Source organism: Ornithodoros turicata, chromosome 5 (assembly GCF_037126465.1).
Source record: "Ornithodoros turicata isolate Travis chromosome 5, ASM3712646v1, whole genome shotgun sequence".
In the NCBI taxonomy this organism is placed as follows: domain Eukaryota; kingdom Metazoa; phylum Arthropoda; class Arachnida; order Ixodida; family Argasidae; genus Ornithodoros; species Ornithodoros turicata.
The window spans coordinates 15279333-15299477 of NC_088205.1; the positions used below are offsets into that span (position 1 = coordinate 15279333).

Below are 20145 nucleotides of genomic sequence, written 5' to 3' on the forward strand. Positions count from 1 at the left end.
AAACATTGTGTACGGTTTTTACTTTTAACGTTTTATTTAAATTAAGAACTTGCTGAATATGTTTTTCATCTCTAAGAGGCGTAGCTAAAATGCGAGGTTTAGCGGGATGAAGATTCAAGATTCCGCAACTCAAAAAGGATGGAGTGGAGTAACAGAAGAATCGTCTGCATTTTATCCGGGTCTGGTGTGGGTGTCTAAAAACAAACGTGCATTTTTTTTACTAATGGATAACTGCATTTAGCGTGTTTTGATTGTCTGCTTTGTGTGCAAACGGTCATCAACATCAAAACACAGTGCGATGAACTGTAAACAAAACATTTGAGACCATGACAATATGCTAGAGAGAGGAGAATAGGCAAAGGGAAACGGTCGATTGTTGCGCCGCCATCCATTCGACGACGGGAGCTCAAAGCTGCGGCTCTCCCACGGAGTTCCTCCGCCTGGTCGACCTTGCTTCTTTTTTTTTTCTACTGCCTTATTTTTTTAGAGAGGGACATGTAACGAATGTAGTGAGGTTGTGAGAACTGTCGAGCGCAAAACTGTGCTCAAACGATGCTATGCTTAAACACGGGATGAAGTTTCGGCTCTTGTACATTGTCCTGTCGCTGGTCCTCTGTTCGCGAACCGTTGTAGTCGACTGTGAGTATTACATTTGTGTAGGACCCGGATATGACACGAAGTCATAAATGATTGCCGCGTGCTTTTGGGAGTATTCGTTATATTGACACCTATTTAGATCGTAGCGAGGACCGAGCTCAGCGCGCGAGCGGTGTATTGTGCCATGGACGTTAAAAACAATGCCAATGTTTACATGTAGCGAGATGGTTTCCAGCTGGGTCCACGACGTAGCCTAACTTAGTACCGGTGTGATGACGGATATGATCTTGGGTCGTGCGTTTTACACAGAGGTTTTCCTGTTGTTTACGAAATTGAGAAGGGAACTCGTAGTATCGATTTTTAGCTGGTGAAGTATTTGCGGCGCAGAATGTAAACAACGTTGTGACGTCGTTCGTGGATAATCTCTACTGATAAGATTTGGTTTGATGAAGACAAAGCTGGAGAAGTCGTCCTTTGGACCGCATACGCGAAACGCTTTGATTGAAGAAATGCCGCTGGGGAAATGCAATCGAAGGGTTGAAGGACGGCCAGAGCACATTCTTTTTGCCGAGAATACCATTGCTGAAGCTGACCAAGACACTCTGATGCATCTAGTAATTTGCCGAGAAGCTCTGGTAGTTTAGCAGTATTCTCCCACACAGTGAACAGGCAGTTACCTTATAAGAACATTTGACCAAAGGGAATGTTCAGCCGGAACCCATAAAATTTACCCGATTATACGTATGTGGTGCTCGTCCCAGTGCGGACACCCTGCTTCAGCCCTGGTCGGGCATAGCATGCATATCTTTGTAATGTACGGCATATTTACGGAAGCCACTGCTTAGAAGCACAGGTAGTACCTGCTGATATCATGATACCTGCTTCCTTTGCATTGTGTCTTATAATCATCCTTGTTGCACGCAGCTGCTAGTATCGACAAGAGCAATACCTACACCGATGTCTCGATACTCCCGTACCCCTTTGGGAAAATCTCTGAAGAGGGTTCAACCTTCACAGATAGTGAAGAAAAGTACCATGTCCTTGTGGTGCGTACAGTACTGTTGAAGTGTTGTTTTATTATTACTGCTTACAAACCTTTAACAGACACATAATTTGCAGTCTTTCAATGATGTTCCGACTCTCGACGCAGCAGAGCTACTTCGTGACCAAGTCTCTCGACTCATAGGTGCAGTCGAGTCCAACATCGTCGTTGTCAAGGAAGTCGATGTGAGTTGCAACAGCAACATAATGTGGGGGAGTGACCCATGCAATATTCCGGGCATACTAGACCAGTGGTTCTCAACATATTTTGCTCCCTGTGCCCTTTCTCCTCTCATCAACCGTTGCCCCCCCCCTCAATATTGGTTGAAAGGTAATACACACATAAAAAATTTTGAGTACTTTATGGTCCTTTTACAAGTTTTTTAAGAGCATTGTTTCTGAGCGCATCAGCTCGTTGGATCTCCATCATGATTGGACTGTTGGTATTTGAATTTTGAACTTGCAGAAGCGGGCACACTGGCTGTGCAGACGACAGCAACTGTAGAAGTATGATAAGCTATCTATAACTTTTCATCTGCATGAGTTCGCAAAGCATTCATGCCATGAATTAGGGGTATTTACCGTGCATTCCGAAAAACTGTAGTGCTGTTCTGGTCCGCATACAGACAACTCTCGGTTTACAAACGTGAGGTCACGAGAAGACTGGTTCGAGGTTATATTTTGCTGTGGTGGGCAAGAAGTGGGAAAAACGTGTCGGCTGATAGGCCGAAAAGGCTGATAAGATTGATAGGTGCCCACCAACGTGCTTTGCGCGGCTGTGAAACGTACTCGATGACGTAGGGGTGCAGGTCGTCTATAGCTCTAAAATGCATAGAAGCAGTGTTCGACCTTCACATGCAATGAGCTGATGTGTGCGCAACAAAAAGAATAATCTGTAAGAAGATGCGTGTTTTATGTGTGGTACAGTGCATGCTGCTCTGAAGAAAATGTCATGTCGCAAAATCCACACTCAAATTTTTGGGCGTCCTCCATGATGCAGACGACAGCTCTGACGTCACTACTTTTAGCGATAGATATGTATTAGTGCAAGTCGATCCAGAGTCGCTGCTCTCGGGCAGACGACCCATTTTAGGAATGTGGGTCGTGACGTAATCATGTTGATTCTGGAACGCAAAGAGTAGCTACCCTCAACTCTCTGGTCGACCAGGGTGAGTTCTGGGATGCAGCCTGTGGTTCTGGGGAAGGGTGAAAGTGATGCTGTAATCTTAGTAGGTCGTGTTGTCCAAACTGTGCTACTTTCTTTTAAACACACCCACATAGATATACGTGTTTTACATAGCTTCCAACTCGAGCGGTGCATCTGAGCATTGAGAAGGATGCCCTGGATGCAGCATTTCCAGAGAAACGTTTCTCGAGCAAGACAGAGCCCAAAGTTTTGAAGCTTTCGCATGAACTCTTGCAAGTGAGTATGCTTAATTTGCATTAAAGGGGCAGTGAAATCCCACTTATTTATTTATTTATTTTATTTCTTGCTGTGGCAGATTGTGCAACAAGTAATATGCGTTCTTGCACAAAAACGATTATTGTAGCTGAGCTCTAGTGCATGTTGGAGGTCTTTGTTCTGCAGACCCTCTACAATCCCATCAACTTTGTCTTCATGTCCCTCAACTCCTTCAGAGAGACATTGAGTCAAGGCAAGCTCCCTCTTGGGACAACATAACCTGTAAACGCCTAATAAGTATTAGTCCTAATTGTCGATTCAGCCTCCGCAATCTATGTTCGCGCATAAAAAGAGAGAAAAAATTGCAGCCCACCGTGGTTAATGTAACTGTGTGTGAATGTGAGAGTGCATGGAAGAGAAATGTAACGAAGAATGTGTCTTGAGTGAATGTGTGCCCGTGTCTTCCCGAACAAGGCCTTGGTATGTTGACAAGGGTGGAATGTCTGTGTATTGTAATGGTAGCACATCTGACCAGCGATGAATGAGGTACGTTTGATTCCTGCCACTAGCACTTGCCGACTTTGCGTCATCTGCTGACCTAGCGATCGTCGCTTGGGTGTTGGTGAGACATGTATTTGTCCTAACTGTTAAATCAGCCTCCGCAATTTTCAGTGATGGGCAAAGTACCAGGAAAAGTACTTCAAGTAATGTATTAAGTACTTTCAAAGATATCTTCTTCAAGTTGAGTAAAAAGTAATGCCGGTGCTATTAAGTAAAGTATAAAGTAGTGACAAATATACTTGACGCACTTATTAGGCACCCTCAAATACAACATGCTGTTTTCATGCAACGCTGTTCAGCTCTTTACGGACACTAATATGCGCATGAATACATTCAAATGTAACGTCTCTGACAAACCACACACAGACACTACATGCATGAGCAAACCACAACCTACTAGATCAGTGTTTCCCAAACTTTTGGTGGTGACGGACCCCCGGAAGCGATGAGAACCAATTCACGAACCCCCCCCACACCGTCACAGCCAGTGCATAACCAGCAACCGCGTCAGCTGCTGCGTGCTTTCGATACAGCTTCAGAAACGATTCCGGACTGGTTTCTTCTTGTTTGTATGTGTATGACGCGGACAAACGTGCATTGCAGGACTTTTCTATCAGAAAATAGCAGCTAGCCGTTGAAGCATGCTTGTAGCAATTTTGGAAGTTCTAGGTGTTGGGCGCGTGTTTGTGGGGACGAAAATCCTCACTGAAATGTGGGAGACGGTCGCGGACCCCCACGGACACTCTCGCGGACCCCCAGGGGTCCGCGGACCACACTTTGGGAAACACTGTACTAGATTATAGCGACCATGTCATAATCAGCAAACCCAACAAGGAGCCCATCCGCACAATCCACTAGGGGCGCTACTCATAGGCCCGCGAGATCTGCATCATGATTGGACGACGGAAATTTGAATTTTGAACACACAGAAGCGGGCGCACGATTAGCGTAGCAGACGACAGCAACAGTTCCCACAAAAACGCGTAAAATGATGATGATAATCAACTTAAGAAGGAAGCATCTCTCGTGGGACATCCAGCGCTTGTATAAAGGTACTAAGGTAAGCTAAAGTGCAGAGTACCGTAGAAATTGAGGAAGCAATAACCGGGGCGATGGGTAGCGCCACCGTTAGCCTCCAAATGCGGCGCTTGGAAGGGGTCCGTATGACATGGTCGTTATAATCTAGTAGGTTTGCAAGAGGTGGTGGAGGAAACAGTGCAGAAGAGCATGCTGAGATGTGCCAAGTTATCGGCTTCGACAGGATTGCAAACTGGTTAAAACAGGCGGTGGTGCAGGAATGTGAACACCACAATGAACACCGTGCTGGCAGGCTGCTGGATGTGGCTTGGATGTCGTGCACCAAGCTAGTAAGGCTCGCAGAACGAAGTACTTCAACAGAAAGTACAAAGTATTATTCAGCAGGATTACTTGAAGTAAAGTAAAACTACCTAAAAAGTAGTTTAAGTACTTCTAAAGTACCGAGTATACTTCAAGTACTGCCCATCACTGGCAATTTTTGTGCAAGACCCTGTTTAGTTCATTGAGCAGTGTATTGGGAGGTATGACACAAAATATTTTCACATATTGATGTCTCATCACTGTAAGGTTCAAATTGCAAAAACTGTCCCCAAAAATTGCCAATGTCACTATTCCTTATCTAATTTTGCCTCTAGTTCTCATAATATTTAGAAGCTTGTTGTACAGTCCACCTCAACCAGAAATGGGAAAATTTATGGAGAGTGGGCTGCACTCCTCAAAGATACATGTCTGCAACAGTATGCTTGAAGGCTGGGAAGAAGTGCAGCATAGATATCCAGGGTCCCACTTTTTCGGGTTAGATGTCTTCACCGGATACGGGAGGGAAAAATTGGGCGCTACTTTTTAATCTGTAATTTGGGGTGAAATCCAGTGCTACTCATACAGTTGGGTGTTATCAGGTTATTATATATTGCTTTCTGTCCAGCATTCCTCCCGCAGTTAAAGTGCATATGTTGGTCAGACATACATACCCTTATAGGGACACACACCATGCGTTGTAAAATCAAGTGTGGTTCACATTTGTATTGTTGCACTCAAATAATAGGTTCATTCTTTCTGCCTGCACCTCCTGAACTGGTTCAAGGAGTGCAATCCTCTCACGTTCTTTTTGTCATACACCTGGTGTGTACTTAAGCACTGGTTTGGCAGCACTTTGCTTTAAAAAAGAATGCACCTAATATCTGCAACACACGTTCATATGAATTGCTCGTAAATGGTGCATGCGACACGTGGTACAACCTGATACGTGGTTAGAATTCAGAGAGAAATCAGTAGAGCGCTGACTGGGTCAGAATTTCTTGACCCACATCCGACCCGTGTCCTCAGGTGCGCTACCTGACCCACAACCCGCATATTATTTGCTAGAGTTCACCAGCAGCCAACACCTCAGCAGGCACTCGAGGAACTTGTTCGATGTGATACAGCTCACAAATCACAACAAGCATTTGCTGGGCCGGATTCACGCAATGACATGCAATCGCGCGGGATTTCGAGAAATGCCATAGAGGCACCACCACAGCTCACGAGCCGGAATGCGACCCCAGGTTTCGGTTTTGAAATGGGATGCGTTTTCATTTAATGTCTAAACCGTGTCCGACCAGCTATCCCAACCATCAGAGCGTCGAACCGAACCGGAACCGAAAACTGGAATTAACCGATATTTTTAGCGGGAACTGAACCGTAATTACTAGCGCCATCTTCGAGCTGAACCGGAACCGAACCAATTAAAAAACTTCGGTTACCAGTTCGGGATGGTGTGTGTGGGGGGGTTGAAGTGGGGATTTGAACAGTCTGCCTGCCTAGATTGGCGGCATGTTGCTTGGGGAAGGGACGAAAGGGGGCTCCTGTTGGTCGAAAAACTGAAATAAATGCACAAAAAACGTAACTAAGAGATCTTGTATCATTTTTAGTGGCTACCAATAATTTTGTAGCATATCAGAACCTCAAACCGGTTCCAAACCGGTTGACAGCCTCTGAACCGGTTAATCGAACCGATATATGTGAACTCCGGAGCTGAACCGGAACCGAACCTTTATGACCGAACCCAAACCCGAAACAAACCGAAAAACGTTTCGGTTCGACAATACCAAAAATGTGTACCCACAGTAATGTGCGGGCCATGCAGGACCCTAGAAACTGGGTTGAACCCGAATTGGTCCGAAGCTGATTCGGGAGGGAATAATCGGGTTTAACCTGAAAAAGTGAGACCCTAAACATATCGTGAGTGAAAACGTGTATTGGTTGGTCCATGTGCTTCTTTCAAAGTCTTTACTCGTGGCTTCCGTTCACCTTTCAGCAACTGAACCATAATTTGGATACGCAAGATGGCTGGTCCTCGCAGCATTCCGCCTCTGGTGTCCCTAAGCCATCAACTTGGGGGTCATTGCCAAAAGTTGTGGGAAAGGGGGATCATCACGCTGTGCCCGACGACGACCTCGAAGGCGAGGAGGTGCTGCGTCTGTTGAAGGACCGTTCCACTTGGATCTTGGCCGTGGGAATTGTGCTGGCAACACTGTTCCTGATGTTGTCTTTCCTCTGCCCGGTGAGTATGTCTTCGATTGAGACTGTGGGGATGCGCACCACAGAGTAGCTTTTCAACTTTGTGCAACTTACGGAAGTAATTGGTTTAGGTAGGGTGGGTATAGGCCTAAAATGGACTGAAAATGGGTTGTGGAAAAGTTGACATTTGAATGTCACTTTTCCAAAGCAAGGCGTTCAAACCAGCAGCCCGGACCCAAACCAAAGAAAAAGTGCTGCGACACGTTTTCCTATGATGCTTGCAATCACTGTGCAAAATATTTCAGCTAAATTTGGAGCCAATTACATAAAAACCATAGTCGAATTTTATAGCCAGCACTTTTGCTGTAGCGATGTCACTGTCAGTGACCTCTGATTGCTGTTGGTTTGAGACAAGAGTTGCAAAGATGCAAACATCTCTCCGTAACAGGCACCTCGGTAAAACGTACCTCAGCAGCGTACCTCACCTTGGAAACGTAACGGGCACCTCACCCCAAATGCGCCCAATCATCATGGGAAATCATTTGAGGAAACCAATGGTAGGACCCCGTACCACATTTGTTTGTCCGATGAACGCCGTGCGAGGGGAGCTCCGACCTAGCTGCAACCAGAGCTACACCAGATACACCTCACCAAAACAGTGGTGTGCGCAGCAGATGGCTATCGACATGCTGATTCACAGAGTGCACCGATTCAGAGTGCACCGATCTAATTATCACTTTTGACACGAAAGCCTCACACACACCTCAGAGTCGCGTGCTTTGTGAGAGGGTGTGTAATTGTACTTCTTCCTGCGTTAGAGCACGTCCCTATTCCAACCAATGGGCACTGAGTGCAGGATATACCTGCTTTCAGCAGCCCATAAGACCCACAAACACCATATGGAATAGCCCTTAAGTGCCCCTTTAATCACGTATAGCTTGGTTACACAAGGTTGTGACGTCTGAAAAGGTGGGGTGGACGCAACATTTGTTTCTTTCAAAATGAGTCGATGGTTCCAGACTCTCACTTTAAACGATGTCACGTAAACAGCATTAGCCGGTCATTATGGAACCTTGAATTCCTCAGAAATCTTGCCACCAGCCTCACTGGATGTCCACTCACCAAACCTATGACTGTGGGTTCCAAAGGGGCCGAAGATGTCAACAACTTGGTGGCGGGGTACAAGTCGCTTGGGTATGCTATTCTTGATGAGGGATGTTAAATAATGTGTGCCGTGTGACGAGATTTTGAAGGCACTCTAAGAACACACAGGTTAGCAAAATTAATCTGCAGACTGGGAGCTGTCGCTCGTCATTGTAATCGTCTCGCAGTGTAAAGCTGCAAGTTATTATCGTTAGTGGACTCTGCCAGGCCCTACAATCTTAAAACGGAACTTTTCCACATAGCACGGTGAGGGGCAACGATCATGCTGAATGATTCCGTTATCACTCCTAGGGTTCCCACCAGGCCGGTATTATACCGGCACGGCCGGTTATTTGTCCGCTCTGCTGGTTGCCGGTAGGAAGATGATACTGGCAGCCTTTTGCCGGTATTTGTGGCTCAACATCTTTCATAGGGGCTTTTACAGGGTTTTCCTTTCAACATTCCACTACAGCTTGAATAAATCTGGAGCACAGACCCAACTCCGTAGTCACCAGTCGTTTCTTAGTTAATCATTATTATTATTGTTGTTGTGTTGAGCGAGTACGCTGGTTCCTTCTTTCTCTCTCTCTGTATACTCTCCACCCTTACCCATTTTCCCTTTCCCACGAACATTTCCTCCTTTCCCTCTATTCCACCTCCTCTCCCTCAGCCGATATTTTTCACTACAAAAGGTGGCAACCCTAATCACTCCTGATTTTTGTAGAAAGCGTGGGGCATGCACCTTTTTGTGACAGTTAACATTATTGCGTGAGTGTCACAAAAATGACGTACACATCCCATTTTTAACCTATCTTGGAGCAGAACGATGTCTGCTTTAAGAGTGTAGTTTTTTTTAAACTCTGTGTAAAGCGGCAGACGCTTCATTTTCGCAGCTCGTATGGTGGCTCCGTCGGGCGCGTCAGGACAAATCTGGCGACCTCTTCATGCACGAACACCCTTCCCATCAGCGTCTCGGACAGGAAGGGAAGCGTATGGTGTGTGCGCAGCCGTCGACTCCACCTTTCTCGTGTGTTGACGCAGCTATCCAGCGCCCTCCGGTGGCCCCACGCCCCACCCCTGTCACTCCCACCCTTCCACCCCCTCTGCTGCCCCCTCCCCTCCCACAGCAGAGGTCGGTGACACCCCAGCCCTCAGTCACAAGGGGAAGCTCACAGTCTGAGACAGATTCTGAGCATGCCTTCAGTCCAACAAGAAGTCCGCTCAGGTCCAAGACAAGAGGATTGCTGGAACGGTGAGTGATGTTGCTTTTTTTGTGAAACTGAGCATAGTGGTATCCTTAACATAACTGTGTAGTAATGACACATTCGGATGAGGGAGCAATCATATTTAATGATATCACAAACATGTCAAAGTTTGAACTAAAAGTTTGTGAAATTTAAACTTTCATTCGGAAGATTCAAAAACGTTCCCTGTGGTTCGCCTTTATTGATCATGCAGGTCTGTCTCCTTCCTGGGAGCACATGCATGTGGTTTATGACTCGAGAAGCCGTCACGTATTGATGTCATGTTCGAATTGTAGCACTGTAAATCTGCCTGTGTGCTAATACGGTATTTGAGCTTGTTCTATTACAGTGTTTATTTGAGGTTGTGCTAACAAAATGGGAGTCTCGGAAAATATTTATTGTGGGTCCCACCTAGCTAACTTTAGCGGCGCAGTGGAAAGATGACGTTCCACAAACAATTGTACGTTTCTGTGTCGTTTATATATTCATGGCATTCGATTACAAACTATTCTGGAACACATGCAATGTTTGTGCAGCCAGATATTGTTTCACTGATGTGTTGTCAGACAGCTATAGACTGAAAATATAATTTTCATTTCAGATGTGCATGTGTGGCTCGCATAATCATTTTGTTGCATTGTCCTCTTCTATGTTATATTGCGATGGCACATGAATATGTGCTTTATATAGCAACAAATACAAAAATGGGTCAGAAAAGTCCTCTAACCATTACAAACCTGAGCAAATCTGACTACAAGTGAGAAAGTTTGTCGTGGTTTTTTTGACGAACGTAAGGACTGCAAAAAGTTGGTAACAGCACCTGTAAAAGGTGAACATGGAGGCAAAAACAATGGAATGGCACTGTGTCGTGTTGATGTACAACTGTCCCCCCGACATGTTTTACTTTGCAGCCGTGGTTCCAATGCCTCCTTAACGTTGGATCTTAACAAAAGCACAGACACGCTTCAAAGCATCGGTGCGACCTCTTCAACTTCACGGTATGTTCCTGTGATTTCTGTCTATTTGAACGAAGCTTCCTTGGGGGTAGAAGTCGTACAACTGATAGAGCGTGCAAACCAAGTATGCGAAAATAGGGCATCGGTGTAAAACTTCTTGCATAAAAACGAGGGAGAGAGCAGTAGCAAGAGAAAATAGATAACAAGGAGCAAAGGTAGCAAATTGCTAAGAGATAAAATAATAGGGAGAGAGAGATATATTGATCTCTCTCACTGGATAATAGCATTGGTGGTTGTGTCCATGGTGGCTGCTCTCTCTCTTTGTCTCCGTCATTTCACGGCATTCATTGTTACCTCTCTTGCAATTTCTTTGGGATAGTCAGCATTGCCTTGTAGAGAGAATAGGATGTTGTGCTTTGCTGTGTTCAGAGCATCAAACCGATATTTTTTCCGGTTCGGGTCTAGACATAATGGTTCGGTTCAGCTCCAGCGGGACACGTATATCGGTTCCGAACCGGTTCATTGCACGAGGTATACGCCCTAAGATAAACTGTCGGAAATATTTATTTCTCTTCGCATGACCTAGCTGGCGGTAAAGCTGTGACAAGAACGCTTGTACACTGGAAAACGAAATTATAGAGCGCGGTTGTCCGACGTTGTCTCCATCGATCCGGGCATCCAGCTATGCATTTCCGCTTGTAGTATTGGAGACACCAGTTGCAAAAAATGTCGCATGAACCGGTCACTTTTGGAGCAGGTTGGGGCAGGCAAGATGAGAAACAGTCAGTTTCGAACTCTCGATGCTTTGAAACCAGTTTTCAAATGGTAACCGAAATTTTCTAAATCGTTTCGCTTCCGGTTCACCTACAAGATAGCGGCAGCCTTTTCGGTTCGGTTCCGGTTTGGTTGGATGCTCTGACTGTATTGGATCAAATTTTTTTATTATTGTTGTCCTTACTCTTAGAGGTGAACAATATCTGCTGTCTGCGGGGAAGCGTCTGAGCCGGGCACAACTCCAGAAATGCCTGGAGGACGTCAGACAGCTGCATACCGAGTTTTGGGTTAGTTTGTGGCCCCTTCCTATTTAAGCTGATTTTGTGAAACGATAAAGAGGTGTCCGATGAGAATGACCATTATCTTGCCCTGCTGTATCTCATGGACAAGTCAGGCAGAATGGAAGTGAAGTATGTCATGGCCGGTTTCTGTTCAGGACATTCCAATGAACCACCCGGAACGAGTAGAGGTCCCAGGGTGTGGAACAAAGAATCGCTACAAGACGATATTGCCTAGTGAGTAGCTCCCGTCTTTGTTGAGCAAGAACTTTTTATTCTATGCCTTTTGCTTTAGGCAGCAGTACTTTGCGTGATATTAAAAGCCAGCACGTGGTTTCCCTCCTCTGGGGATGCGGCAGTTAAGACCTCAATCAACACTGCCTGCTGCTTTTTGCAACTTTTCTGTTTCGTTAGCTGCTTTTCTTCACTCAGGGTACTGTAGTAGTGTCGTGCCTGCAATTGGTATCCTCGGTTTTGTTCTACACAGCGTTTGGGCACATTTCATTACATCGAAGAAATGTAACAAAAAAATCTATATCGCATTTTCAAAATTGCATATTCTGAGTTTCATTAAAAATCCTGAACTTTATGTTGGGGTAAAGTAGCAAGCCGGTTTTGCTTAGACCAGGTTGCGTTGCATTAGGTTCCTGTAAGGACTTCTACTGATTCGCTCCTGGTAATGTGATGACATGTCACGTGTGCTTCAGATGAACACAGCAGAGTGCACTTGGCGCACGGAGAAGTCTCGTCTGAGGATGACTATATCAATGCCAATTACATCACTGGGTACGGAGGGGAGGTGAAAGCCTACATCGCCACACAGGGCCCTCTGGTGCACACTGTGGCGGACTTCTGGCATATGGTATGGCAAGAGCGGGTGCCCGTTATCGTCATGATCACCAACCTCACAGAGAATGCGAAGGTAATTCCTGTCTGCAGCTTAGACAGCTTTGAATATAGGTACTCTAACTACACTGAGGAGTACGATAAAAATACATGAAACTTCACTTGAACAGCAGTGAAACAACACTTGACAAGTTTTAAATTCCTGAACAGGTGAAGTGTGAACCCTACGTGCCTGATACCTGTGCCGACTTCGAGGGCATTCGGGTCGATGTGGCAAAGGTGATGCCACGTGATGGCTACCTTCTAAGAGAGCTCTTCGTTGAGGTGTGTTGCCAAGGCAACGTTGTATCGTGTCGAGTGCTGCGAGCTCGTATTAACTTGTGCGTACGCATGCTTACAGAAAGCTGGTGACCGTCGTAGTGTCTGTCACTTGTGGTACACAGCGTGGCCAGACCACCAGACTCCTCGATCTTCCCAGCAGCTACTGTCCCTGGCGCTCGAGGTGGAACTGCTCCGTCATGACGCATCTGGCGTACGGGGGCCTGTCATAGTGCATTGCAGGTAGTGATGAAGTAGCTGCAGTATCCGTAAATCAGCCGCAGTAAATCAGTTAAAAAAAGGGGTTGTTTTCAAGCACCAACAGCAGTTTTTTTTTTTTTTAAGTTCAGAAGTCATTTGGCATCACCTAGTGGATAAAAATAAATGACTATGAGGTTGTGTGTTAAAAAACATCCAGCGAAATGGTGGCTGCGGAATGCTTGATGTATGAAGGGAATTGCGTGTGCCATCCTTTGGGTGTCACATGACAATGTTGAGCTGTAATGCAGCAAAAATTGTAATGACACTGTATTGCAAATGCTACAAGATATTGTCGATGCTAAGTTGTACAGTTAATGGATTAACAACGTTATGTGGTAATGGCAGCGTGAAGATAATGTTAATTTAGTTGGGCAATGTTAAGGCACAATTACATTAGGATGACAGCACTAAGTTGCATTTTTGTCATTCTCAGTGCTGGTATCGGTAGAACAGGCTGCTTCATTGCCAGCAGCATTGGGATGCGTCAGCTATTGGAAGAGAATAGCGTCGATGTCCTAGGCATCGTCTGTGCTCTCCGAAGGGACAGGTAAGAACATCTGGATGATTAGGTACACATAGGCGATATTCAGGCGGTGTCCGTAAATGTTTGGGCATGGCACTACTGAGGCATGCATGCACTACTACTACTATTACTATACTACTTGTGCTGAAAATATTTGGCACTTGTATTGGCACAAGATACCACTACCCTATACCATACCTAAAATGATGTCACTAAAAACAGGTTTAAAAGGACAGTAGCATACAGTTAATGTCCCGCAGCATGCAGGCGTAAAATTTCCGACTGTGAAAATTTCGCGTGAAGCAGTGCAGTACTTTACGGGCAGTTTGGATAAATACAGAAGTTTTCGCAGATGGCAGAGGTTGAGAGTATGGGGGAAGAGCCTAAAAAAGAAAGAAAAAGATCAAAGCTTCGCACAGCACCATCGCAGGTGCGTCACTGTCTACATGCGGAAAAGAGTCTGCTGCTTAGTCAATTTCATTGATGTGTATGGTGTTTACGTAGAGCCCGAAGTTTTTGGGAAATATGTTTTTCTAAATTTGGAGGGTAAAACTTGGGTAAGTGAACACATGCTCTAAATTCATACGAATTTGAGTGGAAAAACTTTCATTATGCTAAATTCGGGGTGAAATCAGGCTCAGTTACTCAAACTAGCTGTACTGATTTGAGGGCGAAGCCCTCCTCAGAGCTTGCATCACCGGCAGGAGCTTACAGCACATTGCAGATCTCGCGGCTGCGATGATCGCCACTTTTTCTTTAATAGTCCGCGTCTTGTACATCATCCGCGGTTCAGGCTCCACAGCCCAGAGGCAAGAAGTGAACTTCGAAGTCGATCTAAACAAAAGCACGAAACGAAAGCGAGCCAAAATGCGTTTGCATAATCCATTATGGCAGCGCAGCTGGGACACTGTGTGGCAAGGTAGCGCGAGGAGCAAGGAGGTTGTGCCGCGGGATTGGCGGCTGGGAAAGGGAAGTCAGCAAGGGAGCAAGCACGTGGGTTATATGGCAGGTTGTCATTGCATGGGTTGGAAGATGATGGAAAATGATGAAATTTGGTAGGAAACTTGCTAATTACAAGTGGGATACGGGCCAATTTTCTTCAAATTATGCGGTCAGATTGTAACGAACGAAGACGGGACCGCAGCAGCCCTTGGGAAGCAACCGAGGTTAGCGAGGTTCTACTGTATTGTCACAACATGTGATGTCATCGCCAACACTTTTTGTGCAGTCACTAACCTTTCTAAGTAGCAAAACATTTCCGTGCTTCCTGCCACATATACACATTGCTAAGTGATGTTGATTATTAACACACTTTTTTTTTTCTTGCCCTTAACCCCTTACCCGACTTTAGGGGCGGTATGGTACAAACTGCAGAGCAGTACGAGTTTGTGCATCGTACACTCTGCTTATTTGAGCAATCTCTCCCGACGGAGGCCGCAGCTCACAAACTGACCAACTAGCCGACCAGCAAGCTGGCAGTCTAGCTGGCGCACTGCACATTCAGCCATTGTTGTTTTTCCACTGTATGCGTTGCGATGTACAGGACTTTTGGTCACGCATGTGACAGACGTACAGGTGCAATATGGCTCTCCCGTCAACAGCCGACATTTTTGGAACATGGGCTGTCGTTTGGTGCCAGTACTCGTACAAGCTGTGACGTGTTCTGTGTGATGACGGACCTGACCGCGCTGCATATTTTTTTGCAATCTGTTTTGATTCTCGGGTATCTTTGAGATAGGGCTTTGTAAAATTCTGTGCCCTGCCTCTTTCTTTTTTTTTTTTTTTGCCATTTAACGATATGTAGTCTTTTACCCAAAACACATAGAGGGGATGCGTCAAATACAGGGGGAAAAGATTTTGATCTCGACACTCAAGATAGCACTGCACTACCACTACGTTCCGAACCAGGACCCGGAACCACATATGTTAATTACGTGGGCACGTTAGTTATGTGAGTAAATATGGTATCGCTTGTATGTGTCACAGCTTGTGCGTAAGTACTGGTACCGAGCTACACCTGGAAAGTGTTTGCTCACCCCCATGTCATGTGCATATGTTTCCAGCATCACCATTTGGATATTGCCATTGTTGTCATTGATATAATTATTGTTGCTACTTTTAGGCTTTGTTACAATTTCGAGTGCTGCATACCCTGGCAAAGCAGACGTCTTACATTGCACATACACCTGACATCAGGTTTGAGTTGCCTTGTAGTGTCCTCACGTGTCCACTTGAGTTTTTTTTTTTTTTTTTTTCTTTCTAGGCTTGTGAGTGTGTGAGGGGAGTTTTCACGAGTCAAGCAGGTAAAAAAGTCAGACACTGAAAACTACCATGACAAATGACTACCTTTGTGAAATGGTCATGCCCTTGGCAAAACCCTCACCTTCCAAATTGATATACCTTTTCGAGATAAAAAGCAGTTGTCAAGATACAGGGTGCACATAAACTCTGGAGATGTTTCTGCACTTCCTGCAATATTTGAAGTGATCATCAAGTTATGAAAAAAGAAAAAAAGCCTTATGACTAGGACTGCCCTAATTTCTGAGGCACAGCTATTTCTGAGGGTAGTACTGCGCAGAAGTTGTCATCCGCAGCCTAGACAAAATATTCCTTATCTCTGGCATTGTTTCAGTGAATTTGTTCCATCTCTTCATGCAAAATTTGTTACCAATTTGTGACAATGTGTGACGTTGTGGCCTCCAGTTTTCATATGGTAGTGCTCGTAAAAATAGCTCTAGCTTAGGTACGCATTAGTTGTAGTTACTTCACAGGATAACTGGGCATTACCTTTCAGATAGAGAAATGAAGGTTCTATGTCGAGTGACCACTCAGGGGAACGTAGAGGTTGCAAGAGGTCCAGAAACATCCGGACACCCTGTACTGCTCTAAATACGTGGAACACATCATAACACAAGCCTAGCTCGCCTGCCCGCATTCTCTTCTTTCTTGTCGTCCTTTGCCCATAACTTCTTTCGTACCTTCTAGGACAGTGCGCTTGTCCTAATTCGTTATACGTCATGCCCTCTTTCGACTAGCAGAAACTGAGGTCGTCTCCTCATCCCTTAAAGGGACGATCGCATCCGTTCCGGTCGATTTCGAAACCAGGGTGTCAGTTTATTCCTCCTGGACCACTGACCACGTTATCGAAAATCCCACGCGAACAATAGTGGCGTAGTTTGCCTATTATTCGACGCAACACATGACAACGGCAGGCGACGGATGTGGAGAGCATGTGCCGGAATTCCCTCTCTGGAAGAACGAGTACACGTTACTCCGTAAGAACCATTGAGGGCGCAAACTTGAAAATAGGAACGGCTGTGGCCGTGCGTCTCAGGGTTACGGGGTCTCTGGACGGTGCCTTTACTCTTCTGAGCACTGCGCTCTCGCTCCTCTGCCTAGGGAGTCACGTCACGTCGCTGGAGCTTCTGCAGCCAAAAAGGTAGCGCTGATCTTTAATGTTTGTTTATTTAATATTAAACACTTTTCGGACAAAAAAAAGATAGCCAGGTAGATGGTCGACCGATGGCAAATGTAGTGGTATCAGTTTCATAGGTGGAACTCCGGATGTGACCGTCCCTTTAACGCAGCTTTGGCAGGGATCTGAAGTCCCAAATAGCCCAATCCCTCTAAGCAATTCTCTAATGTCATTTAGTGTGGCAGAATGAAATGAACGGGCAATGTATTTTGCACCCGTTTTGTGCGTGTAAGTGCATTAATTACTACTGTAGTCGCCATGAAACACCGCAAAGTACTTTAAGAGCAAAGATGCAACCACTACGTGTTACTCTATGAAATGCGTACAGCCTGCTTTAAAATGGTGGAGCGCTGCCCCCTATTTCGCTTGGCCATGTCAAAAACTGTCACCCAGGTACAGGTCCCGACAAAAGTTTGCCGAACTCGCAAACGGTGTATTTTCTCCTCGGTGCGACACCCTGCCGTCAAACGGAAATGGGCTCGTTTGCTCGCTCAGAGGGGTGAGCGAGTGCGCTGGTAGCGACACACCGTGGTAGTTTCGGTATGGCTCGAACGTGCTCGAAAAGGTGGTTTGAATTAGTGTCGCAGCCGGCGTACCCCTCCACCCCTCTGAACGGGTGAACAAACCCTCCTTCCACTTGCCGCTAGGGTGTCGCACCGAGGAGAAAATACATACTGCTCGCGTGTCCCGTAAACTTTTGTCGGGACCCGTACAAGCGGGGTCTTCACATAACGGGGTGTGCAATCAAATAGATGTTGGGAAAAATGAAGACAACCAGAAGCTAACATTTTGTCACCAAAATTGACGCACCAGCTTCGAAAATTCATTTCGGCATGCGACAGTCATTGTTTTGTGTGGCAGCATGTTGCACCATGTCTCAAGCACGTCACACGACTATGCACCATAACTTTGCTGCACGTCTCAGGTGCTCATACGCTCCATGCAGTGACATTTGCAAAGTGTACATGCTTCACACCATGGCAAGCTCAATGGTGTAGCGCTCCATGCTGAACAGTCGTACGGTTACGCCCATTTTTCTGTCGGGGCCCAGTCTGAAATACATACTGCACTTCTCTGCCACCATAATTCGTACCCATACACATGGTTGTAGGCTATAAGAGTCAACCGTGCACGGCAATTACTCGGTGGGGAAGGAACATCGTCTTGTGACCATATAAAGCACTCAAGGAGGTTCATTCCTACTTAATTTGAATGCGGTTGAACATTGCAGTATGGTGGTGCAGTGGTGGTATTGCAAAGGGCTTTTGGGATGTTGTTTCCCAGATGTCAACATTGTGCACAACACTGAAACAGGTGGTATTTGCGAAGCGGCATGCTGGATGAAAGCGTTTTACTCACTGCAGTCCCAGCCGCTCCAGTGTTGCCATCTAGGGACCCAAGCAGCACAACATCTTGGCCCAATATTGGTCCAGTCTTTGTCCAATATTGGGCCGACATTGCCAATATTGGTCCAATATTGGGCCACAATGTATTGTACTGCTTGGGGATGTATGTTTTGGGTACAGGGTCCAACTTTGCACTACAATGCTGGATGCCTTTGAAACTGACAAGGATTTAACTGCCTTTAGAACTTTATATGTGGACAACACAATGCGCTCTTGAATTGCATCGAATAATTGCCGCGCACGACGTACCGGCACGGGTTAACCTTTAGAGCCGCCTAGCCTGTACATCACATGCTCTCCTCAAGCTCACACGCTTCAGGATGCGCGTTCCTCCAATGCTTCACGTATCGAAAAAGAAACTAGCGGGGGACCTCACGGCGTAACTATATGCACTGCGTCGATAGCAATTTGGATCTTTGCAAGGCCCCACACTCTCAACCCCCACTCACACCTTTCATCAAAGTACTGCCGGGTACGGAGGACAAAACACGCATCAATCTGCACGCATCTTCTTGTCACTTCTTCTCGTCACCTCCTTGCCAAAATCTCCGCAAGAAGCTGTCACTCATTGTAATGTCTCGTCACATCTGTGGAAGAGTCGTTTACTTCAGAACAATGTTTCTGATTGAAGTACAAATTTCTGTGCTGTCACTCATAGCTGTTCACGTGCACGCTGCACGGAAACAGTTGCTTTTTCGATGTCTGTCCTTCTATGGCCCTGTTACGTTGTGTTGTACACAGAAGGAAGAATGTTTATTAAACGTTGAGGAAAGTGTCACTGGGCTAGAGCTGTGCGGACATTTAAGGTCTTCTTAGCAGATTTTTTTTTCTCGAGGGTCTCCTTTAAGGGATTAACATTCTAACATGAGAAATTTCATGCAATTTCATGACATCAGTGTGGACAGATCATAAATTTGAATGTCGATGCGCATGGATGAATATTTTTGCAGCGTGTCGGTAACTTTTTATTTCCCAATCTTTTATGTAAGGCCTATTCACTACTAGAAGATGGCCCTTTGAGACATTTGTACTAAATTTTGCTGTCCGGACAGCCCCCTGCAAGCAAGTGAAAATTGCGCCTGGTGAGGATTTAGATTTTTGCAAACTGACCAGGGTTAGAATATTGTTTTTTTTTGTTTTTTTAAAGAGAATATAGATTTTTTCTGGAAAAGAACAATAGCAGCATTGGAGGAAAGACTTGATAGCCTAATCGTAACATAATTTACACTATCATTTACAGAATTTTTACGTGTAGTTTTTTTTTAAATGTGTAAACATTGTGTGTTTAATACATGGAGTGCCAAGGCTTTGTGAAGTACTTGCAAGCTTCTTACACATAGCCTTACTGCAGAAAATACTTGTTTATGTTATTTATTTTGAAAGTACAAAGCGCATCCTGTATTTATTTGGATGCATTACATGTTGGCCGTACTTTATTTGAAGAACTCTATAGTGGTCAGATGCTGTTGAAATTGCAAAATATAGTGCAGTATGTTGTTATTTTTGTGAATGTGTTCCAGGGCACACACACACACGAAAATGTGAAAACATGTTCGAAGCTATTTACATGACTGTAGCACTCTGTTTCCCGTTTTGATATGCAGTTGTCAAATGTTTGTTTGTGCATTATGTGCCACTGTTTTTCATGAGACAAAAGTGCATGTGCCTGCTACAGAACCGTTGTTCGAAAGAAAAAAAAAAGTGCAAGAAATAAAGATTCTCCCCTTGTTATTCACTTTGGCAGTGGTGGTGAATACTACCAAACTACAAAATATTACCAGAC

At 45.3% G+C, this 20145-nt stretch overlaps 1 protein-coding gene across 1 annotated transcript; it reads left to right on the forward strand.

Annotated features, from left to right (window-relative positions):
* Positions 1 to 380: 380 nt before the first annotated feature.
* LOC135394102 (tyrosine-protein phosphatase non-receptor type 7-like) lies at positions 381 to 20098 on the forward strand. The gene is made up of 14 exons (XM_064624607.1): positions 381 to 639; positions 1522 to 1643; positions 1717 to 1824; positions 2939 to 3061; positions 6936 to 7181; positions 9175 to 9533; positions 10437 to 10523; positions 11446 to 11542; positions 11692 to 11770; positions 12241 to 12455; positions 12590 to 12703; positions 12780 to 12940; positions 13392 to 13505; positions 14833 to 20098. The coding sequence occupies exons 1-14, from the start codon at positions 558 to 560 to the stop codon at positions 14939 to 14941; spliced, it is 2016 nt and encodes a 671-aa protein (XP_064480677.1). The 5' UTR covers positions 381 to 557; the 3' UTR covers positions 14942 to 20098.
* The last annotated feature ends 47 nt before the right edge of the window (positions 20099 to 20145 follow it).

Bases quoted from the DNA above. Each gene is read 5' to 3' on its own strand.
- LOC135394102 (XM_064624607.1), top strand. From the start codon at position 558: ATGCTTAAACACGGGATGAAGTTTCGGCTCTTGTACATTGTCCTGTCG. The intron at 640-1,521 runs GTGAGTATTACA...TGTTGCACGCAG, and splicing joins GCGAACCGTTGTAGTCGACT to CTGCTAGTATCGACAAGAGC. The intron at 12,941-13,391 runs GTAGTGATGAAG...TGTCATTCTCAG, and splicing joins CCTGTCATAGTGCATTGCAG to TGCTGGTATCGGTAGAACAG.